The sequence below is a fragment of the Panthera pardus genome, unplaced genomic scaffold (genome assembly GCF_024362965.1).
Source record: "Panthera pardus isolate Hobbes unplaced genomic scaffold, ASM2436296v1 HiC_scaffold_17, whole genome shotgun sequence".
NCBI lineage: Eukaryota > Metazoa > Chordata > Mammalia > Carnivora > Felidae > Panthera > Panthera pardus.
Window position 1 is genome coordinate 17,218,177 of NW_026526732.1, and position 24,880 is coordinate 17,243,056.

The 24,880-nt window shown below is 41.7% G+C and overlaps 1 protein-coding gene and 1 long non-coding RNA gene across 3 annotated transcripts; one reads left to right on the plus strand and one right to left on the minus strand.

The window, feature by feature from the left end:
* The first annotated feature begins 617 nt into the window (after positions 1 to 617).
* Positions 618 to 2,623, plus strand: LOC109252489 (uncharacterized). Its single transcript, XR_002074036.2, has 2 exons — positions 618 to 1,474; positions 1,748 to 2,623. It is a non-coding gene; the product is annotated as an uncharacterized LOC109252489 (long non-coding RNA).
* On the minus strand, positions 2,098 to 24,633 carry GINM1 (glycosylated integral membrane protein 1). 2 transcript variants are annotated; one of them, XM_019425016.2, is made up of 8 exons: positions 24,450 to 24,633; positions 19,096 to 19,155; positions 18,829 to 18,925; positions 10,366 to 10,517; positions 9,660 to 9,816; positions 8,466 to 8,596; positions 6,961 to 7,124; positions 2,098 to 2,802 (listed from the first exon to the last, which is right to left on the minus strand). In XM_019425016.2, exons 1-8 carry the CDS (start codon positions 24,567 to 24,569, stop codon positions 2,691 to 2,693), a joined length of 993 nt encoding a protein of 330 aa, XP_019280561.2. In that variant the 5' UTR covers positions 24,570 to 24,633; the 3' UTR covers positions 2,098 to 2,690. The 2 variants fall into 2 exon arrangements, with proteins under 2 accessions (XP_019280561.2, XP_053760364.1); XM_053904389.1 differs by having other exon boundaries at positions 8,466 to 8,599; positions 24,450 to 24,631.
* Positions 24,634 to 24,880: the final 247 nt, after the last annotated feature.

Sequence of the window (24,880 nt, forward strand, 5' to 3'; positions counted from 1 at the left end):
AGGTAGGGTAGGGGCAGAGAGAGGAAAACAGAATCCCCAGCAGGCTCCGCATTGTCACTGCAGGGCCCGACACAAGGCTCCATCCCACAAACCGTGAGATCATGACCTGAGCAGAAATCAAGAGTTGGACGCTTAACCACCTGAGCCACCCGGGCGCCCCGTGTACACTCTTGCTTGACTTTATTCTGCCTACCTATGAGCTGCCCTGTAGGCAAGTAAATTCTTGTAAGCTTACGCTGCTCACGGTACCCTAATAAATGACTCATTAACCCATTCACTCATGGATACTGTGCATAATTAAAATAACAGTTAATGGGGGCACCTGGGTGGCTCAGTCGGTTAAAGTCCGACTCTTGGTTTTGGCTCAGGCCATGGTGTCGCAGTTGGCAGGACTGAGCCCTGAGCTGGGCTCTGTGTTGGTGGCACGGAGCCTGCTTGGGATTGTCTCTCTCCCTCTCTCTCTCTTTTTCAAAATAAACACTTTTTTTTTTTTAAAGTAACAGTTAATGGTGCAACTATGTTAATAAATGAAATAAAAATTAATGGCATACAATCTTACCTAAGATACTCATTTAAGATTACTTTTTAAAAATGTTTATTTATTTTGAGAGAGACAGACAGAAGGGGATGGGCAGAGAGAGAGAGAGAATCCTAAGCAGGCTCCTAGCTGCCAGCGCAGAGCCGGATGCAGGGCTTGAACTCACGAACCGTGAGATCGTGACCTGAGCCAAAATCAGGAGTGGGACGCATAACCAACTGAGCCACCCAGACACCCCAAGGATTACTCTGTAAAAGACAACTTATTGTATCGTCTCAACCATACAAAACAGAGCCTCAAAGAGACTGAGTGCTGCGGTGCCTGGGTGGATCATTCGGTTAGGGGTCCGACTTCGGCTCAGGTCATGATCTCGCAGTTTGTGAGTTCAAGCCCTGCATCGGGCTCTGTGCTGACAGCTCAGAGCCTGGAGCCTGCTTCGGATTCTGGGTCTCCCTCTCTCTCTCTGCCCCTTCCCCGCTTGTGCTTTCTCTCTCTCTCAAAAATAAACAAAAAAAAAAAAAAAAAAAAAGACTGTCACACCATGGTCCCAGGTGTCACTGGTAAGGAGGCAAGGCAGGAGAGGGCTCTGCTAACTGCAAAGCCTACACTCTCCAATTGGCCACATAGCCTCCTACATTGTTCTCCTTACCTAGAGTCTATAAGCATCATGCTTAATGGATGCACTGGAGGTAGAGCTGGTAATTTCTAGCGACTTTGAGGAAGGACATAAAGAGTTACTATAAGCTGGGTGACTTTAGGATCAAACTAAATTTAAATTGCATGCTATCATTTATTCTATAACTTGGAGAAAGTGTATTTCACAGGGCTGTTAGTCCTTATTAAAAACAGCTAGGCAAAAATGAAACCTCACTCCTTCACTCTGCCACCTGTCATCTTTCCCCCACACATACGTTATCTATTTAGCCTAAATCTAAGGTGGTTTTATTTTTTACCCCCTCTTCCCTAAGGTGGTTTTTGTTTTTTTTTAACTTTTTTTTAATGTTTATTTATTTTTGAGACAGGGAGAGACAGAGCATGAACGGGGGAGGGTCAGAGAGAGAGGGAGACACAGAATCTGAAACAGGCTCCAGGCTCTGAGCTGTCAGCACAGAGCCCGACACGGGGCTCGAACTCACAGAGCGCGAGATCGTGACCTGAGCCGAAGTCGGCCGCTTAACCGACTGAGCCACCCAGGCGCCCCTCCCTAAGGTGGTTTTAAAAGCCAGTCACTACTTTCTTGAACAAAGTGTTTAAAATCATGGGTTGCAATAAAAGGTAATAAAACACAATAGAAAACATCGAGCACATGGAGTAAAGGTATTCTGTATATCCTAGACGTTATAAAATAGATGTCAATATGAGAGAAGTTTTTTTAAAAAGAGACCAAACACTGTTGAAGGGTAAATGGCACTAAGGACGACAAGAGCAAGGGCTCTAATTCCAGGATACTGATGGACTCATTAATTGACTTGAGCCTTGGTCTCAGCCAGTGTGTGAAAGGAGCTCTTACAAAGAAGTAATTCTCGCCTGGGAGGTGTTTTTATACCAAAACTCTATACTGTTTCCCTCAAAAAAAGTTTATTTTAGAGTGAGAACATGTCACTGCTATTTTTAAATCCTTGTGCATTCAAGGTTTAAGTAGTCTTGGTACAGGATACAGTCAAATCATGATACACTTCAGTGATTTTATACTGAGTCACATACTTAATATAAAGGCACATTTTACTGAATAAAAAAATAAGTGTTAAATCTTGAGCTTTTAAATTAGAATTTCATAAAGTGCTTTTCATAAAGTCTCATATATTATGGTAATTAAGTGGATATAATTTCCTTTACAAAGGCACCTTGAAAAGTATTGGCACATGGCATTTCGTCTTGCTCCCTTTTTTTTTTTTTTTTGTAATTTGGAAGTTTCTTCACGTCTTCTCTTCCACTTCATTTAGGTTTTTCTTAACAATTCATCATCTGAATAGACAGCCCTGTTATAGACTAAGGTGAACTTTAACTTGTCACTTTAAAGGTCAAGTTTTAGGCAGTTTTAGGAGTTTAGCAATTTCCCTGGTGTATAAACTGATTCTTAATGATTTAAAGAAAATTCTATTCAAGTGGCAAATTTAGAGCCAAAAGACTAATTCAGAGTCCATGATTTGATTTAAACACATGTTTTATCTTCAGGGTTTTTTGCTCTTTTCTCAGTATCATCTGGAAATAAGTTGATAGCTGTCACAGGTATAACATTTGCTTTATCCAATTGAAGAATTCCTCTGAAATATAAAAATCAAAATTAAACATTTCCCCGTCTACAGTTTGGTAGTAAGAAAGGCCTACTTTAAGGTTATAATGAAATATATACCCTGGGGTTAAGTGCTTTTGCTTCATTTTACTTGGTTTATAATAGTTGGACAAGCTCTGAGTCCAAAGTTTGCTTTAACCAAGCTGAGCGAACAGAAGGTGTAAGAGGAAGTTCCTTACTTACACTGTAAGTAGGGAAAGGACTGGGTAAGTACAGATCTCCAAGGCAGACAGAAGCCCAGATTTGCACAAGTTGGTCTAAAAGACCAGGCCCAAGCAGGTTTCTAACTAGTACTCACCACTGGGATGCAACCTTAGATAGATAGATAGATAATTTATTTTTTAATGTTTATTTGTTTTTGAAGGAGAGAGAGACAGAGTGTGAGTGGGGGAGGGGCAGAGAGAGAGGGAGACACAGAATCCGAAGCAGGCTCCAGGCTCCGAGGCATCAGCACAGAGCCCGACGCAGGGCTTGAACTCACAAACTGCAAGATCGTGACCTGAGCCGAAGTCGGACGCTCAACCGACTGAGCCACCCAGGCGCCCTGCAACCTTAGATATTTAGACAGCATTTTCCCTTTTTTCCCCAAAGTACCTGACCAGGGAGGAGATCTCTGGATTGTATCCAAGACCTCTTTTGCAAGTTCAGTGTTATCCTAATTGAGATGGCAACTGAAGTTAGTTATTTATGGAACTCATCAAGCTGATTCTAAAAGTTCACGAGGGAGAAACTGCAAGAATAGTTGTAACAACTTTTTTAAAAAGAACAACGGTGGGGCGGGGGGGGAGACGGTTGCTGGTTTTATTAATGCAGTATAGGAATTAGAACTCTGCCGCTGGCACAGTGCTTGACAAAGCAGGAGGAATAAGGCTAATATGTGCAGGAATTTAGTTCATAATAAGGTAATATTCCGATTCAGTGGGCAAATTATAGCTGGAACAGTAGCCTCTCTGGAAAACAAAAAATCAGAATTCTGGCCTCATCTGTACGCAAGTGCTGGTAAAAAAAGTTTGAAGACGACACTTAAATAATTTTAAGAAGGGAAAAGGTCTACTTAAGAAAAATTTAAAACCCTTAAAAGCCACAAAGGACTTTGCTCTAACCCCAAACTTAAACTTTTTTCTTTTCCTTTTTTTTGTAAGGAGGCTTTACACCCAGGGCAGAGCCCGATCGGGCTTCAGCTCACGACCCCGAGATTAAGACCTGAGCTGAGATCAAGAATCAGACACTTAACTGATTGAGCCACCCAGGAGCCCCCAAATTTAAAATTCTTGTATGATACTAGAATTGAGAGCAAAAGACAAATCACAGTCTGGGATTAAAAAAAAAAAATGGAAAAGATACTATGTGTGTATAACAAACAAAGGAGCTCCAATATACTAATGATTACAAAAGGCAACACAACTGAAAAATGGACAAAGGCTATGAACAGGCATGTCACAGGAGAAAGAGCCAGCCAGCTATCACAGAGATGCTAGACTCAGCCAGACCTGGGCTCGCAAGGATGCTAGTAAGAAGAAAATGCGAATTAATTAAAATGAGATTATATTTTTGTCCCCAGTGGCAAAAACAAAAGATTGCTGTCAAGTGTTGGCAAGATATTAAATACATACATTCTTTGACCCAGTAAGTTCACTTTGAGGAATCTATTCTACATTCAATACACACGTGCAAAGAGATGTATGTACATTTAAGATGTACACTAGGGTGTTACTGGAAATAACATGAACTTGGAAGTTCCTAGAGGGTCTAGTGGAGGAATGGTTAAGTTATGGCATATCCATACTGTAAAACACTGTGCAGCCATAAGGAGAATCAAGAAGCATATCTAAGTGTGGACAGGAAAAGACCTTAAGCCCACGTTCCCAGATGCAAAGGGAATCCTGAGGCAGCACTGCAGACTATTACAAAGTTTCACGATTTCATTTTGAGGGGAGTTCACAGTTCCAACATTAGATTGTACTACACTGTCCTTTCAATGCCGTCAGATCTTTGCCCAGTTGGACTCTGGCAGTTATTATGATAAAAAACAAATATTGTACAAAAGCTAGTGTTGAACAGGAAATAGGGTGGCAGCGTCCAGTCTAAGAGTTTTGTGCAGCGTCCTATAGGCGCATACATCCCATTTGAAAATGTAAGTTAAGAATTACGTACATGCACATGTGTGTACATAAATTAAGAATTAAATAAAAATTTTTAGAGTTTTCTTCTGGCCTAGATGGGGCACCGGGAAAAGTTACTGGCACACTAAGAGTGCTATGTAATAAAGTTTAGGAACCTCTGTCTAGGATAATAAACAATTATAATTACCTTAGCATATGTTTACATCAATACACAGAATTTGGATAAAAGATGCACACCCTAAAAGTTAACAGTGATTCCCCCTAGTTACAAGAATTAAAGAACAGGGAAAAGAAGAGGTATTTTAACTGCTCTCTGTATTTCTGCATTGATGAAATCTTTTACTACTAGAAACTACCTTAGTACAACTGCCATTGATAAAAAGTCCACTTCAGGGGTGCCTGGGCGGCTCAGTCAGTTGAGTGTCTCCTTGGTTTTGGCTCAGGAAATGATCTCACATTGGTGAGTTCGAGCCCCATGTCAGGCTCTGTGATGACAGTGCGGAGTGTGCTTGGGATTCTCTCTCTCTCTCCAAATAAACTTTAAAAAAAACCCAGTATACTGCAAATCTGGTTTTTAATTTACATTTTGTCTTTCCCACAGAGAAGCCCGTAACAAAACATTTGGTAAAAGAACAATAAAAAAAAAAACCCTGCAACACAGTTTTCTATGCAGGTTTGCATAATAAAATTCAAAAAAAGTCCTGAGGTTCCTGGCAGTCAAAGGAAATAGAAAGAAACTACTAAGTTCCAGAATTTTCATTTTTAGAAAGAAATGGGAAATGTGAATTCTTCAGGGGAAACCAAACGAAAAGGTGGGAGGGGTACTAATATTTCTTTACTCTGCAGGCACTTTGCTTGCAACATGGCCTTTTAGCAACCCTTTTAAGGGAGGCATTAGTTCAATGTTACACATACAGAAATGGTAGCTTTGAACACCTTAACGACAAGCAAGTGGAGAAGTGAATGTTTAAATTGTGTCTTTTTTCTGTAAATCCTATGGGCTTTCCAACATAGTACAATATAATTTAAGCCAAAAATTGTGGTCATCTCTAGTCTACTGAGATTTACTTCTACTAAGACGACTAAAATGACTATTTCACTTATTTTTCTTTCTTTCTTTTTTTTAAGTAAACTCTGCCCCCCAACGTGGGGCTCCAACTCACCTCAAAATCAAGAGTTGCATGCTCCAACCGACTGAGCCAGCCAGGAGACCCTGACTGTTTAACTTGTAAAACTGCTAACAACAAATTCACTTTTAAATTTATAAAATAATTTAAGGTTAAAAAAATCAAGCTGTACAGAAAGGGAAGAAGTGAAAGTCAGTCTCTCTGCCCCTGCTCTCATTCCCACTCACTAGAGATCACTTTGTCATCCCAGAAATGTTCTATGCACTTATATACATATAAACATAATACTTCTGTTTTACCCAAGTGAAATCATACTGTTATGCAATGTTTTTCCCCACCTAATAGATTTTGGACTTTTCGCATCTCAGCTGCACAGAATCCCACTGCGCGTGTAAACCAGTAGTTAGTTTAGCCCCCGCAGGTAAACGGTTCGGAGCTTTCCTCTTCTGCTTTCTGTTACAAGCAATGCCGCACCAAATGCCTTGCTAGTCTTCTAAAATCTACATCGTTTTAGATTGATACTTTGAGGTAGAAAGCACATAGTGAGGCCCGCATTTCATTTGTTCACCCAACACTGCATTTCCCATTAGGATACAGGTTTCCTTTCTCTCCCAGACTAAGTCCTCAGAGAGTAGCTGTCTTATTCACGTCTGAATCCCCAAGACCAGTGTCTTGTTCACAACAAGCGTCTTGATATCCAATAAGCGTCTTGATTTTGCTACAGTTGGAAGACGAGCTAAAAAAAGCCGACATTATTTTCCCTCCCACCTGTCTTATAGCCATCCGTATATTTATATTTTCTACTTTAAAAAACAGTAATACAACTTGCTTTTTAATTAGTAAAAATACTAATGTTGTTTCAAAATAAGAAATACTTACTTGTATTCACAAACTGGGAAAAGCACCTTTAAGATGGTTATTACCACAGCTGCTCCTAGAATTCCAACCACCATGACGTTCAGAAACATAAAAAACACTGGAAAAACGCTGCTCCAGAATCTACACAGATCTTTTCTGAACTTCTCCATCCACTGACACATCACCTAAAAAAGAAGTTTTGATTAGATAAGCCAAGTGTCATCTGATCTCTATGAAACTTCAAAAATTATGTTCCAGTTTAGGGTGATGATAAAATTCTGTATTTTGATTGTGATGCTGGTTACATGGACATCTACCTTTAGCAAAACTTATTTAACTGTATGTTTTAAATGGGTGCATTTTATTTTAAAATGTATCTTGATAAAGTTGTTTACAGTTTTTAAGATTATGCTCTAGTAATATGGGCACGGGAATGTTATTTTATTATCCTTTACGATTGTTTATACTATTGTATATAAATTCAGTGTAAGTAATTGCTAAATGGTAAGAGGTCTGGTTAGTCTATGCAAAACAGACCAGAGGCAACGATGTGTTCCTAATACTTGGGAGGACAAGAGCAGGAAGAAAGACAAACACGTTAGCAGTCTTTGGCCCAGGTGGGGAGTTCACCGTGCACAAAAACACAGTGACTCCGCCTAGACTCAGAGTCGACACCAACGTGCGCGAGGATGGTGCGGGCTGCCTCGCTCTGAGGAAGGCAGGTACACAGGGTCAGGGTGCTGGCATGCGGGCAGCAAAAAGTGACCTGACTTTCCCAGCAACCCCAAATAAGCAATCTCAACCCTCAGCGGAAACTTCAAAGAAGTCTCTGGAATCCTTTGAGACTAACAACAGACCTCGCTCACTTAAGTAGAAATTATTTTGACTAAGACACCTAGCTCACACGTCTGGAGAAGTCCAGATACTCGGTCTGAACCGTGCGTACATTCCCAGGCAGTTGTATAATGTCATCAGTAATACAGGAATACTTAATAGGTGCAAATACACACTTGTGTTTGTACCCAGTTCATCTAATCTTGGTTAACGACTGCATGGTTCTACAGATTAAAGGAGGTGCCCCGTTGTACAGATAAAGTGGGGTCAGAGAGACCAGGAACTTGTCCAAGATCACACAACTCGTCAGCAGCAGCACCAAGATTCAGACCTATGCCACCTGACTCCTGGAGGACACTCTGAACCAAGTGTGCTCGGTCACCGTTCAAGATCCTGAGGGCACCACGCGTGTGCGTGCGTACGTGCGCGTGAGGTGGCAGTCACAGAATAAATGAGAATATGGGAATGACTCTGGACGTGAAAATTCCCCCCCAAAGCGAAATCCAATGACTTCACAATCGTGTAACTATATTATTAAATGAAACTTAAAACAGGAATACCAAAAAATAAAATAACCGTGAGCTCATCATTAACAATGTTTCATACTTCCAATCCTCATGGTTTCCACCTCATTTGCAAGGCTATTTTCTTCCAAAAATGCTTGTAATATAAAGAGAACCCCAAATACCTACCTTATACGTAGATGGAGGCTCTGCCCTGAGAGGAGTTTCAGGTAACTTGCCCGGTAAAGCATCTTCATCTACGGTGGTTTCCACGTTCCTGATAAGATACTGGCTGGTGGTCTGCAACGAACTAACACTTTCTACTGAGGAGGAAGAGCCAAGTTACCAAAACGCTAGGTGCATGCTGGTGTCTCTCCTACTAGTTCTAACATTCCTATTTCAAAAATATGTAGGACACTAAGAGTATGTCTTTTGCCTTGGGAGAAAAAAAAATGACACTTGAATGTTCAGATTTAAATGCTGGACAGGAGCCATAAACTAAAACGGTTACAAGGAGCTATGCTAGTTACGATTCTATTATGCAGAAGGTCAAATCTCCAAAAGTTCCATGTTTCAATGGGAAGAATGAATACTTCTTTCTCTAAATGAACCTAAACAGTATTCTTTTTTTTTTTAATTTTTTCTTTTAACGTTTATTTATTTTTGAGACAGAGAGAGACAGAATATGAATGGGGGAGGGACAGAGAGAGAGGGAGACACAGAATGGGAAGCAGGCTCCAGGCTCTGAGCCATCAGCCCAGAGCCCGACGCGGGGCTCGAACTCACGGACCGCGAGATCATGACCTGAGCTGAAGTCGGACGCTTAACCGACTGAGCCACCCAGGCACCCCAACAGTATTCTTTTTTAAAAAAAATGTTTATTTATTTTGAGAGTGAGAGAGAGAGAGAGAGAGAGAGAGAGTGAGCGCAGAAGTGGAAGAGGGACAGAGAGAGAGAGAGAAAGGGAGAGAGAATCCCAAGCAGGCTCCATGCTGTCAATGCAGAGGTCAACATGGTGTTCGAACTCACAAACTGAGATCATGACCTGAGCCAAAACCAAGAGTCGGATGCTTAACCAACTGAGCCACCCAGGTGCCCCATAACCAATTTTCTTATTGTGTATTTTGTGATGACTGCCCAGAGTAAGAGTAGATAATTACCACAAAGTGTCGCTAAGCAGTCATCACTGATCGTTTTTTTTTTTCATCACTTTCTATTAAGACCCAAAATAGATTCCAACGTTTTTAAAGGGACAGAAAAGTAATAGATGTTATAAAACATTTCTGAAAGAAGCTTACTTCCAAACATATTAACTACAATTCAAAAGCTACCCACTAAAAAATTAATTTCCTTAATGCTTTAAGTAACAGTCTTTTAAAGTACCTTTTTTGGAGAGGTTAGGAAGGGTAAATAAAATGTCACTGTCTCGGGAAAGAGAATACAGCATGCTTTCCTCCAAAGGTAGCGTATAGCTTGAATGTCTGAGTATTCCCTGATTCTTAACTAAAATATCAATTTCAGTAACATCCTTTTGTTGAGCCTATGAAAGAAAACATAAACAGTTACTCTTCATTTTAAATAATGGCACAACCCCGTAAGCATCTAAAGCTAACTTTTCCTCCTTGATCTCTTTAACTAAAAAGCTTACCCTGTTCACAATCCCTCTGTATTCCCCTCGCTTTCAGGCATTTAATTAGCAGCTTTAATCTGAGTGTTTGAGCACTCAGAATTACAACCTGGCTCCCCATTGTGTTTCATTTACTTAGACTTAGCCAGAGGAAAAGGCAGCAGAGCCATGAACCAAATTCAATCTTTTCATTTACTTTTCTGTTTACTAATGTTTATAATATCTTAAAGTGACATAAATATGTACAATGTGTTCAGTTTGTTAAAAAAAATTAATACTTCAGATGCTGAACAAATGCTAAACCAAGTAAAAGAAACTTCTAAACGATTGGCTACAGGCAACATTAGGGTACCACTCTTCCTTCTCAAGTCAGATATAAGTAATAAAATAATGGAACACAGGTATAATACCTAGCACAGATCTTTACAATTTAATTCCCAATTAAGAATCGGACTGTCTTACTTGTTTTCCATCGATCTCTACTACCTCTTCTTGAATGACAATTAGTTGCAAACTGGAACCAGACGTCATAGGCCACTCATGAACTAAAATCCTTACACTGACAATTCCAAAATATTCTTTTTCCTCCAAATTTTCCAGATTTTCATTCTTCACTATATAAAAAAAAGTAGTCACAGCTTTGAACAAAAATGCCACCAAACCTGTTACTGAATTTGATTATTTTGATGACATTTACAGGGAACAGGACAGTTGGATAACAGTTTCTTGGCCTTTCTTCATCTCCGACTTCACTGATGTTACAGAATTTATGAAAACAAAGACAACTTGGCAAATCCTCACCATGTTTACAGTCATTGGAAAAGGGAAAAGTGCTTGGTGGTCTTTAGACCACTACACTAGCAACATCACTCCTATTCTTTTACAGAGTTTGTCAAGGAGGAATGAATAAGACGTAACTACTTACAAAGCAGGTCAGAAGACACAGCCAATCCCATGTTTTAGTAAGGGAAGTATATCCATTCATCCATTCACTCATTCACAAAACCCAGGGACATAAGGGGCCTAAAGCAGTAAAGACACTGAGTTTTTTTCTCAATTCTTTCTCCAGTAAGTGACCTGTTGCTACCAGAAAGGGCAGGAATGGGGAGGAGGATGGGACAGCCCTGTAATTACTCTCCACCCGTGGACGATGGGGTAGGATTAGCTACTGGCTACACTCCCCTCTAGCTAAGAGCCCCCCAGCCCACACCAGTGGAGGTGTGGTGTGACCACTGCAGCTGGTCTACAGAACCAGCAGATATCCTATTAAGGCAGAAAACACTACAGAAAATGATAAATCCCTATAAATCCATGAAACTAGTGCAAAAGGAGCACCGAGTTGTTCAACTGTTGGTCCCTCAAATGTTATTGTATGAGGACCGTTAGACAAAAAAGGAACCAAGATGGATATTCTACATGCAAACCCAGCTGTTTAAATTGATTCAGTGCCTGTACAGGGCTATTCCCTTTATCTGGAATGTTCTCTACTATTCCCTCTCTCCTCATCCGTTTTTAATAAACTCCTACTTAGGTAGTTCTAGCTACTATATCCCTACATTGCTGAGTTTGTGCCTGTTTTTTTCTTTTTAATTTTTTTAATGTTTATTTTTGAGAGAAAGAGTGCATGTACATGTATGCACCTGTGCGGGAGGGGCATCGAGAGAGGGAGACGGAGAATCCAAAGCAGGCTCTGCACCATCAGCACTGAGCCCGATGCGGGGCTCGGACTCACAGACCATGAGATCGTGACCTGAGCCAAAGTCAGACGCTCAACCAACTGAGCCACCCAAGTGCCCCTCATGCCTTTTCTTTTTCTTTTTTTTTTTTAAAGCACTAACTTTCTTGCAGTGTAGCTCTTAGTTTATCAACTTGTCACCTTGACTAGGCAACGTTCCTTGACAGAATGCATTAAGTTTAGGGCGCCTGGGTGGCGCAGTCGGTTAAGCATCCGACTTCAGCCAGGTCACGATCTCGCGGTCTGTGAGTTCGAGCCCCGCGTCGGGCTCTGGGCTGATGGCTCGGAGCCTGGAGCCTGTTTCCGATTCTGTGTCTCCCTCTCTCTCTGCCCCTCCCCCGTTCATGCTCTGTCTCTCTCTGTCCCAAAAATAAAATAAAAAACGTTGAAAAAAAAAAAAATTAAAAAAAAAAAAGAATGCATTAAGTTTATTGTTCTATGGCTTTTGTTCAGTAGTGATTCCATCCAGAGTTATAAATACATAATTTAAAATAAATTTGCCATCATAAGTTATCAATACTATTCAAATACCTGGTCAAGTGGTTCTAAATCCTAACTCTGCATCAGAATCAACTAGAAAACAGTACAGACACCAGAGCCTCTCCCCAATCTCAACACATCAAAATCTCTGGAAGGCACAGACTAACATTTCTAACTTTTTAAATAGCTACAGACATTTCCATTGAGAACCAAGTGACCTAACCTTTTAGTTCGGCCCAAGTGTTCACAAAACTGGTCCTCCTAGACTTTGCTGTTTCTGTGAATAAACTCACCCTTCTCCAAACCAGCAAAGACAAAAGTTACCAGGTTACATTTGATTTCTTCACCCTCATTCCCTGCGTCCAGTTAGTTGCTTCTTTCAGGCCATTCCGGGTCCAGATTCTCTTATATTTGTCCTTTCCATCCCTCCCTCCCTACTCAACCAATATGTAGTTCATGAACTACTTACTGTTATAATAGTTACTGAACTACTTGCTTCTTTAATCTCTCCCCCTTTAAACCATTCACACAACAGCGCCAGATTAATCTTCTGTAACAGAGTTTTGATTACGCAGCCTCCTTGCTCAAATGCCTTCAGTGGCAACCTGTGACTTTTTTGGTAGTTCTCCGAATGGTCCTTCTTCAGGCTCCTTAGGGGGGCACTCGCTGCTCCCCTTCTCTCTGGTCTGCCTATCCTCCCTCGTATCCTCTAAGGCTCCTAACTGTAAAACTTCCCCGCTCTTGTGGTCCATCTCAGTGTTTTCCCTGTTTGCCCATCGGTCTTGCTCACAGAACAGTAGGCTCCCTGTCAGCGTATCTGTACGTCCAAAGGCTGGCGCTCTAGGGCACAAGAGATTCGATGGATGAGAAAATGCGGTCTTATAAATACATCAGAGTGGTGATTCTTCAGTCCCCAGTCTGGTAACTCTGCTGCAGGATAAAATTAAATTAAAAACAAAAGCCCTTGATATTCTGACTTTCCCTACTGTGGTAGGCAGCTTCCAAAAACGGCTCTCACTGACCCCTGACCCCGATAATTCACGTCCTTGTGTAATTCCCTCTTGCTAAGCGTGGGCTGGACCTAGTGACCTGTTTCCAACAGACAGAACACAGTAAAAGTGATGGAATGGCACATCTATGGTTGGATTATAAGGGCTAGGACTTCTGTCTTGCTAGTACTCTCTTGCTGACAGTCTCCCTTGTCCTCTCACCCATAAAGCCAGCCGCCATGTTGCGAGATGCCCTACAGAGGTCCACGTGGCAAGGGAAGGAGGGAGCCCTCCAGCCAACCTCTTGTGAGGAACTGAGGCCTCAGTGTGACAGTTCACGAGAACTAAGTCCTGTCAACACCCGGGAGGAGCTAGCAAGCAGATCTTCCCCAGTGGAGCCCTGAGATGACTGCGTCTTTAGGACAAAGCCAGAGGTCCCAGCTAAGCCGGGCTCGGATTCCTGACTTACAGGAACCACGAGATGATACTGTCACTAGCTACTAAGTTGAGGATTAAATTGTTACACGGCGATAACCAATACACCTACCAAAGGAGAATTATTTTTAAAATTTAAGGAAAGAAGACTTTTTGTTGAGGCTGTATTTAATGTTTTGAAGATTCTTACAACTGATAAGATGGGCATTTACTGCAGCTATCAACAAAACTCAGTGCAATGCCTGGATGACCAGGAAGGTGGCTACAACACAGACAGCAGCCAGGTCACACTCCATAGCAAATTCAGTGACGGATATAACGTCAACAGAATGATTATATAAGCCAGCGATAGCACTTCTTTTCCTAGCTATGAGGAATTAGCTTGTTGTTCGCCAACTTTCTCACTGAGAGCTACTAGAAAAGATGTGACAACAACCACAAAAAAGAACACAAGGGGCACCTGGGTGGCTCAGTCAACTGAGTGAGCGTCTGACTTTGGCTCAGGTCATGACCTCATGATTCATGAGTTCGAGCCCCCCATTGGGCTCACTGCTGTCAGCGTGGAGCACGCTTCGGGTCCTCTGTCCCCACCCTCCCTCCGCCTCTCCCCAACTCATGTGTGCGCACTCTCTCTCTCTCAAAAATAAAGAAACGTTAAAAAATAAAATAAAATAAACGCACACATCTACACTCAAAACCCAAATCTGTCCAGAGGCACCAGAGAGCTTTTAAAAAGACGGCCACGGGGCGCCTGGGTGGCTCAGTCGGTTGAGCGGCCGACTTCGGCTCAGGTCATGATCTCACGGTCCGTGAGTTCAAGCCCCGCATCGGGCTCTGTGCTGATGGCTCAGAGCCTGGAGCCTGTTTCAGATTCTGTGTCTCCCTCTCTCTCTGACCCTCCCCCGTTCATGCTCTGTCTCCGTCTCAAAAATAAACGTTAAAAAAAAAAAAAAAAAAAAAGACAGCCAGCACCCCCACAAGGCATTTGCTGATTGCCCGGCTGAATAGGTAGAGAAGCTGGAAAGCTCAATAGAAAACAATGACAGAGAAGTAAAGAGGCAGACGTCGGCAGTCTCACATAGAGGGGCATAAAATAAAGATTGTGGCTACAAAGGTATCCAGGACTTGTGACAAGATCTTAGAGAGAAGGGAGGCACAGAAGTAAGCCAACATTCTGTGCAGTTTTCCCCACTGAAGCGTTTGCCGATTAGTAAGTCAGGCTTGGTTGAGAAACTGAGCATATACCTAAGACACTGAGAAGTTAAGCAGAACTTCTGACAGGCTCCTGACAGTAGGGAATTTGGGACCCACAAAAGAAGGGCCCTCAGAAACACCCCAAGTTCTCACTTGGGACCTATGATGAGCTACGTGTGAGGAGTAACAGTTAATGAGGAATAGTCTAAGCCTTGCAAAGATGAGAATCCAGCCTTCAAACAGTCTAATCCTCGATTTAAAAATTAAGGTACTCTGCCTCTTATTATCATGACTGCCAGGGGTTAAAGTAAATCCTCTTTGGAGTAAAATAATATTATCCAGAGCCTTTATAGCTTTTCCTACACAGTATCAAAAACAACAACACATATTGGAGAAGCATCATGAGGAAAAACACTGGCATCTAGAGGGCTCAGTCAGTGAAGCATCCCACTCTCGATTTCAGCTCCAGTCATGGTCTCACAGTTTGTGAGATGGAGTCCTGTATTTGCACAGAGCCCACTTGGGAGGATTCTCTGTCTGCCTCTCTCTGCACCCTCCCCTGCTGGTGTGCTCTCTCTGAAAATAAATAAATAAACCTTTAAAAAAAAAAAAAAAAGAGGGGGGCAATAAACAGATCCAGAGGGGCTCAAGAAATTAGACTGAGCAGACGTGAACTTCAAAGTTACTGAAAGTAGGGGTGCCTGGCTGGCTCAGTCGGTAGAGCAAGCAACACCTGATCCTAGGGTTGTGTCAGAGCCCCACATTGGGCGTAAGAGATTACTTAAGAAATAAAGTTACTGAAAGTAATAGGTTCAAGAAAAGCTATGGTAAAATGGAGAATTTCACCAGACCAGTCTAAGCTATTACAATAAAAATTAAAATTAAAAAAAAAAAGAGGTGGCCCCATATCTGGGGCCCATGTGGGAGATGAAGAAGAAGGAAGGAAGGAAGGAAGGAAGGAAGGAAGGAAGGAAGGAAGGAAGGAAATAAATGGAAATCCTAGAGGTAAAGTTTAGTAAACAAAATTAACTCAATTACACAGAGCTGACGAATTTGTGTGCGAGGAGGATGAAAAGAAAAAAAGGAGAGAGAAAAAAAGTGTAAAATATATATGGAACCTTGTGAAAGTTTCACACATATGTGTAAATAAGAAGCAAGAAGAGAATAAGAAAGAGGATGCAGAAGTAGCACTCGTTGAAAAGATAACGGCCAAAAAATTTTCCCAAACTGACAGAAGATATCAAGTCACAGATTAAAGGTCTGCACACCTGGGCACATCACGGTAAGACTACTGAAAACCAAAGACTCAGAAAAAACTACCAAGGACAACGACAGAAAAGACCCATATTATCCACAACAGAGCAATGAGCCTGACACGGACTCAACAGAAACTACAGAAGTAAGAAGACCATGAAATCAGTCTTTAAAACACTAACTTATGAAGAACTAACCTATATTTCCATATCCAGTAAAAAGATCCTCTTAAAATGAAGGCAAAGTAAAGATGTTTTCAAGCGATAGCTCACATCATTCACTGCTAACAAATCTGTGTTAAGGGGATTTCCTAATCCCCTCCTAAGGGGAATTTTTTAGGCAAGAGGAAAGTGACCTCACAGAGGAACACAGATAAGGAATGAAGAGCGATGGCAAAGGTAACCATTAAGGTAAAAATAAATGAGTACTGGACTCCACAAAATAATAAGAACAGTTATGCTGCATAATTATGGGTGTGCTGTATAATATTAGGGCTTAAGAACACAAAGAGTTGGAGCTCCTGGGTGGCTCAGTCGGTTGAGCATCTGACACTTGATTTTGGCTCAGGCCATGATCCCACGGTCATGGGATCGAGCCCCCGCGTCGGGCTCTGTGCTCAGCCTGGAGCCTGTTTAAGATTCTCTTTTTCTCTTCCCCACTTCTGCCCCTCTTCCCCACTTCTTCTCTAAAATTAAAAAAAAAAAAAAGAAAAGAACACAAAGAGTTAAAATGTATGACAATAACAACACAAAATCAATCAGAAAGGGAATAAATGGAGTTTATGTGTGCTAAGGTTCTTGTATTGTTTGGGAAGTGATAAAAATACTCGTTAGTTGATTTCAAGGGTAACCATTAAAAGAATAGTAAAATAACATAAAAACCAATAAGAAAAAGGGAAATGATGAAACAAAAAATAAATAACCCGGAAGAGGACATAAGGAGAAGAAAAAGGAACAAAAAACAGGTAGGACACAAATAGGAAACAAGTAATTAAGATGAAAGATTTAAATCCAAATATATTCGTTATTACATTAATGTAAATAAATTAAAATCCCAATTAAAAGACAAATTGACAGACTGATTAAAAAAAAAAAAACACATCAATATATGCTGCTTATAAGAGATTCACCTTAATTACAAGGACCCAGAAAGACTGAAAGAAAATGCAAAGATACCACACAACAATCCACCTCCCTCCTACCCACCAGGCCAAAAAGCAATTATTGTTAAAATAACAGAGGTACTGCTGATTTTAAAGCAAAAATGTCACTAGAGATAAAGAACATAATATAATGATAAAAAAGTCAATCTAAAGAAAGACATAACAGTTCTAAATCTGTATGAATTTAGTAATACTGTGCCAAAATATAGAAAAGCAATAATTAACAAAGCTGAGACAACAAAGCTACATAGTGGAGATTTAACATACCATTCTCAGTAAATGACAGAACAAGCGAACAAACAAAAAACTCAGCAATTCCATAACAGATTGAACAATATGATTAGCCAAATTTTACCTGACATATACAGATCACACCCAAGTAATTATGTACTGTACTTCCTTTTTTTTTTTAATGTTGTAACGTTTATTTATTTTTGAGAGAGACAGAAAAGCGTGTGTGCAAGCAGGAGAGGTGCAGAGAGGCGGGGACAGAGGATGTGAAGTGGGCTCCCGCAGCGAGCCTGATGCAGAGTTCAAACTCATGAACCATGAGATCACGACTGAGTCGAAGCTGGACGCTTAACCGACTGAGCCACCCCAGGTGCCCCGATGTACTTTCTTTTAAAGGACACATGGATATCACCATTTACTAACACTGACCATCTGCCAAGCCACAAAGCAAGTCTCTAATTTCAAAGGGTTAAAATTATACACAGCATAGGGGTGCCTGGGTGGCTTAGTCGGCTGAGGGTCTTGATTTTGGCTCAGATCATGATCTCAGGATTTGTGAGATCGACCCCACATTGGGCTCCATGCTGAGCGTGGAGCCTGCTTGGAGTTCTCTCTCTTCCTCTCCTTCTGCCCTGCTCGCACATACACACACACACTCTTTCTCTCTCTAAAAATAAATAAATAAACATTAAAAAAAATTATGCACAGTATGCCTCTAATGATAGAGGTGGAAACAGTAAAAACAAAAGTTCCAAAATGTTTGGAAATTAAGTACTATAACTTCTAAATGGACCACAGGACAAGGGGATGTCGCAACAAATAATTTGAAAATACTACGAATTGAATGGACAAAGTACACGATAAATCAAGTGCAGAATACAATTGTTCAGAGAAAAATTTACTGCTCTAAATGCATATATTAAAACAGGTAGTAATGCTATACATATTTCTCATATTCTTTATTTCCTTCAAACACTATGGTACAATGTAACATATTTGCTTATCTTTGAACAACTCAAGATTTCAAAAGGTTAAAAAGAAAAATGTCATCTGGACTTAAGGGCAGAAGAAACAGAAAAGGAAAGCATCAGACCAACAACATTATTTTTCTCTTTACTTGTTATATCTGTGATAAGCACTCCTCCAAGATTTTGCCTCTTACTTGTAAATCTCCACTTATGAACTTCCTGCACATCCTTACATGGATATCAACCTACCAGAAATGCAGCTCCAATCAATGCCCACCTCACGAAAAAGAAATGGGAATATGCCAAGAATAACCAATATAAAGTAGGATTTGAATTTTAAACACATTAGTATTACTATATACTCCAATAATGACATATATTATTAATTTAAAATGGAAATACGTCAAAGAACTGTGTTTCACAAATCTAATATTACTAAAAGCAGAACAATTATGGAAAAAATTTAGTAGTACTCACCTATCCAAGTCTGACAGCTTATTCGGGTTACACCACTATTGACAGGCAAGTCATTTACATATACCTGTCCACTCTCGTAGGTTATGTTAAGAATAACCTTAAAATAAAGCAGCATATACATTAATTCCAATTGTTTATAAATGATGACAAAATCTTCATGTAAAAAATACATGATCTAACTGAACTAGATGTGTAGGCAAAAATAACATAGGCTGCCTAATACTTAGCTAAGTAACATATTAAAATCATAATCAAAAGGAGACAAACCTGTTCTGTAGATACAGCCCCATCATCCTTCAGGGTAGTTACATTAATTCTGAGGCTGTCCTGCAAAATACATATATATATATAAATTGGATAGGTGAAATTGCACTTCACAGAATGGGAATAACTCAGTTCTTTTTCTTTTCCCTTCAATTACATTTATTGTATAATCACTTATAACATCGACATTTTGTAAAACCCAGCATTTTTCACAGGACTTTTTGTGCCCTTATTCACAATTCCAACTTTTCATAATCTGTATTTCTTCCACTTAACTATGAAATATATCACATTTAACAGCCTATAACATGCAAATGTAAAGTTTAAAAGAAACGATTAACACTCATATCCCTACTACCTAGGTTAAAAACTAGAATACTGTCCACACCTTAGAAGTCACCCCCTTTCTATCACGTTCCCTTATCCTCAGAAGGAATCCCTGGGTTGTCTTCCATATTAATCGCTCTTTTTTTTTTTTTTTTTAGAGAGAGAATGAGAGGGAGAGCGAGCTCACAAGAGGTGGGGGAGGAGGGCAGAGGGAGACAGAATCTCCGCGCTGAACATGGAGCCTGACATAGGGCTCCATGACCTGAGCGGAAATCAAGAGTACTGACTGAGCCACCCAGGTGCCTCTTTTGCTTTTCTTTATAGTTTTACTGTCTCTCTCTCTCTCTCTCTCTAAGCAACATATTGTTTAGTTTCACCCGTTTCTGAGCTTTATGTAAGTGGAACAATTTTATATGTATTCTTCTGGAACTTATTTACAACTGTTGATGCATGCAGCTGTGGACATTTATTTACAGTACTGCATAAAAAGCCCATCAAATGATTACCAATTTACTTATTTGTTCTACTATCAATGGACATTTGAATTGTTTCCAACTTTTTTATTTGCATAAACAAAACTGCTCTAACTCTTCTTAAATGTGTCCCCTAGTGCCCATGGACAAGTATGTACTGTGCAAAATCAGTTTTAGTACCTCTCAAGGCATGCTCAAAAGCAGTTATTCAAGTATTTGCTTCTTTACTTTCATTTTTTAATATTTTAATTTTTTATGTTTTTACTTATTTGAGAGAGACAGAGTGCAAGCGGGGGAGGGGCAGAGAGGGAGGGAAACACAGAATCCAAAGCAGGCTCCAGGCCCCAAGCTGTCAGCACAGAGCCCAACGTGGGGCTCGAACTCACGAACTGTGACATCATGACCTGAGTCTAAGTCAAACGCTTAACTGACAGCCACCCAGGTGCCCCAAGTTTATTTATTTTTTAAAGTTTATTTGTTTTGAGAGAGAGAGAGAGAGAGCGAGGGCGCGAGCAGAGAGAGAGGGAGAGAGAATCCCAAGCAGGCTCTGCATCATCAGCGCAGAGCCTGATATGGGGCTTGAACTCACTAACTGCAAGATCATGACCTGAGCCGAAATCGAAAGTCAGATGCTCAACTGACTGAGCCATCCAGGTGCCCCAAATATTTAAGTTTATTAATGACATGCTTTCTATAGAGAAGAAAGCAGTATTTTAAGAAATATTCACCAATACTCAAAGGAATTGCAATTTGTCATTCGTAAAACAAATCCTTCCCCTAATTTTTTTCACAGATAGATGCTGTTATTCTGGAATAAAAAAATATTTTTCATGGGAGTATTCTTAACTTTGAAAATTGTTCATAAACAAAATAATATACAAGTGAATCTCTTGGCACTGTGACTGCTTCCAATACTTTATATATCTCCAACAAATGAGAGAATAAAACTGAAGTGATTTTATGAGGTTGAGGTGATTCTACTCAAAGAACAGGGTTCTAACATGGAAAGCCTATACCGTACATTTAGGCTCACTCTGGTATACCTGCCAACTTACACTGGGGCATACGAAACTTCAGAACCAGCCTGGCTTTCTCCTGGCCCACCTTATCTAGAACTAAGCATGAGCTAGAACCAATACATTCATCTTTAGAACAAACCAACACTCAGTAAGTCATCAAACTGGTGGTATATTTTTTGGTGTCCTAATTCCAGCCAAGAATTCTTTTCAAAATAGAGGACCCGTTGATTATGGACTATTGTTTCTATTAACAGCCCAGAGAAAACCCTCCAATGATGGTATTCTAAGAAACCTTTTTATAGCTTCTGCCTTTCAGCAGTGAACATACACTGTATTACTAGTAATTTTCTGCACTTACATATATCACCTGCCTAGTAAAATCTGGGGTTGGTAAAAGACACTGGGGTTTGTAAAAGACAACTAACAGATACTATCATGCTGTATGTTGCAGAGAACCAAAGTCAATTAAGCTTTTTGGTCTTCCTGAATGATCTCATTTCAGAAGAGATTCTAATCCGTTACTACCTCCTGGGCCCAAGTTTAGAGATAGGTCATATTTCTTGCTCTTCCTGAGAGCCTCTAACTGAACTGGAAGTTCAAGCTTGTGAGTCAAGTCACTTAAAAAGTGGGTGGCAGAACTGAAGTTTCTACCCACCCATTTTCAATTCTTCCTCTAATTCCTTCCCTCACAAGATGCCCAGCTGGTACACAATGGCATCCTAAGGACATCCTAAGGCTTAAAATAAATGAATTAAGTCTGAGGGAAATACATGAAATAAATATTTACACATATAAGAAAATAAGTGCAGGGGCGCCTGGGTGGCTCAGGCAGTTGGGCGTCCAACTTTGGCTCAGCTCAGGTCATGATCTCACAGTTCATGAGTTTGAGCCCTGTGTCGGCTCTGACGCTAACAGCTTGGAGCCTGGAGCCTGCTTCGGATTCTGTCTTCCTCTCTCTCTGCCCCTTCCCCGCTCACACTTTCTCTGTCTCAAAAATAAACGTTAAAAAAAATTTTTTTTTTAAAAAGTGTCCTCTGGATGCCTCTCTTTGGTGACTAAGTTATTTTAATATTAGAAGAACGTACTATAAAAATTTGTATTATTTTACAACCTGGGTAGCCTCAACTTCCAACAACTCATATGTAAACAAAACAGAACATGCTTATAATCCGGTAGATCTGAGCCACTGAAGGGCTATAGAGAGACTTTTCCTCACTTCAATCAGTTTTCTTACATGCAGATAAACAGATGAGCATAAAGCAAACCGAGGGAGGCCTGGTTGGCTCAGTAGGTTAAGCACGGGACTCTTGATTTCAGCTCAGGTCATGATCTCACAGTTTGTGGGATTGAGACCCGCGACGGGCAGTGCCCTAACAGGGCAGATCCCGCTTGGGATTGTCTCCCTCTCTCTCTGCCTCTCCGCACGCACATGCTCTTTCTCTTGCAAAATAAACAAACATTAAAAAAATGATAAAGTAAGTATAGTGAAACATTAATAGCAGTCTAAGTTTGCACTATTCAATATGGTACCCACTAACCGCATGTGGCTATTTACATTTAAATTAACTAAAAGTTTAAAAACTCAGTTCCTCAATCATCCTGGTCAGCCACATTTCAAACGCTCATTAAGAGTAGTCTTGTGATTGGGGCGCCTGGGTGGCGCAGTTGGTTAAGCGTCCGACTTCAGCCAGGTCACGATCTCGCGGTCCGTGAGTTCGAGCCCCGCGTCGGGCTCTGGGCTGATGGCTCGGAGCCTGGAGCCTGTTTCGGATTCTGTGTCTCCCTCTCTCTGCCCCTCCCCCGTTCATGCTCTGTCTCTCTCTGTCCCAAAAATAAATAAAGAACGTTGAAAAAAAAAAAATTAAAAAAAAAAAAAAAAAAGAGTAGTCTTGTGACTACTGTAATGCAGAGAGCAGACAAACACCATCACCATACAGTGGTCTACGGGACTGCACTTATCTAACGTGGTGACCACTGTAAAATTCTTTCAAATGTTGTGTGCATTTGAAAATTTTCACAATGCAATGTTGAGGAAGTTAGATCAAGAGGCTTCAGCTTCCCATGTAAACATTTCCAAGGAATGAGATGTCTCCCTCTCGCTGCTCAGCATTCTTTCATCTGTGAAATTCTGAGTATAGATCTGGACTTTCCAAAAGTGGAAGGCGGGCATAAAAAAGAAGAACTGAAATGATGAATTCACTAAGCCCACAGTGCAGTGTACTTTCAGCTCGCAGTCAAAATGCATTTTTCTCGAACTATAGGGACTTAAATGTCTTTTGGGTTTACAAGTGATTATGATGAATCTTTAAAATTTGGAAAATAATGTATTACTGGCACTTTAGGAATCATTTCATTTGTACTTGGTCTCTTGGTGCTTTGCCAATCACATTCACATTTTGACCAGTTGCAACTGTGGTCCACATACAATTTCAAATACAAGTGGTTCTTAGGGTTTGCATTGTTGTGGCTTCTTGAAAGGCCCCAGCAGAACTGAAACTGAGATATGCTCTTTATTTTTGTTCCCAGGGAGAGTAATGTCATTAAATTTTTTTTTTTTTAAAGTGACATTTATGGTGTAAGTCACCCCTGGATGTGGAGTATTCAAGTCCCGACCAGTAAGAAAAGGCATACCTATATTCTTTCTTTTCATTTTGGGAAAACTCGCATTTCAAAATCTTCAAACTTTTCCCAACCATACATGCAATCGATGAATGGCAAATACTGGTTTAATTCAGCAGGACTCCCCGGCAAAAACGGAAGAACCAGCCACCCTCTAGTACAAGGATGCAGCGGTTCTCCAACTTTTAGCTGGCCTCAGGTTCACCTGGAGGGCTTGCTGACTTAAACTGTTGGGCCTCACCCCCAGAGCATCGGATTAGTGCGTTTCCAGCAGTTTCCCAGGGGATGCTGGTGCGGCCGGTCCTGCCACGCTCAAAGATCCACTCCTCCTAACACCCACCAAAGGGACGACGTCAGGTTAAGCGTCGGGTCTTCAGCCCTTCTCCTCCCGCCCCGTCGACCCGGCGTAGGCGCACCCCGGGGCCCTGCCCGCCGGGGGAAGGCAGTCCTTCCCGCCGGGGCAGACAGGTGGCCTGGAATCGTTCCTGTTCCCTCACCGAGCCACTTCTACATTTCCCGTGCACATAAGGCAGAAACACCGCCTTGCCCCAGTGCCCGCTCTACCCCAGGAAGGCGCCATTACAAAAGGCTGAGAGCATTTGTGATCGGGTACTTTCGATGGCAAAACCCCCTCAGGCTGGCAACAGTTGGGGCTGTTGTAAGAATCCCTAAGTTTCGCTGCACAAGGCTTAACCACACATTAAAGGGCCCTCTTCGCTTTCTCGCTTCCTCCCAGGCCGCCCCCATTTCCTTGGGGGCTTCTCCCCACTACTCTCTGGGGCGCCCGGACCCCAGCCCCTGGCCCGTCGGGCGGTCTTAAGAGGCATCGACGAGGACGCCGCAATCCTACGGCTCTGGCCCGCGCCTCGCCAGAGGGTCCGGGCGGAGGAGCGGCCGAGTCGCGCCCGCCCTGCCCTACCTTCGGGGCTCGGGGCGGCAGGGGCAGCTCATGGGTAACGGTCATCAGCCACCCGGCGGCCGGCAGCGCCGCGAGCAGGAGCAGCCGGAGGGCAAACGGCGCGGGTGGATAGCCCTCCATCTTGGACAGGCCAGCTGCGGTGGACAGCCGGGAGCTGAGGGCCGAGCCAGCCCGAAGGGCGGGGACGGGGCGAGGCTATTGGGGGGCGGGACTCTGAGAGGCGGGGCGGGAGCGAGCCGGTCCGTGGAAGGAACCCGCGGCACCGGTGGGCGGGGACTCTGGAAAAAACGGGCTGCGCACGCTCACCGCCACGAAACGTCGAGGGGCGGAGTCAAGCGGGGGAAGGTCCGATTTCGTCATCAGAGTGGAGGTGTGGGTTGGAGGGAGCTACTAATCCGAACGGAGTGAAAAGATTTTGGATGCTGTTATTT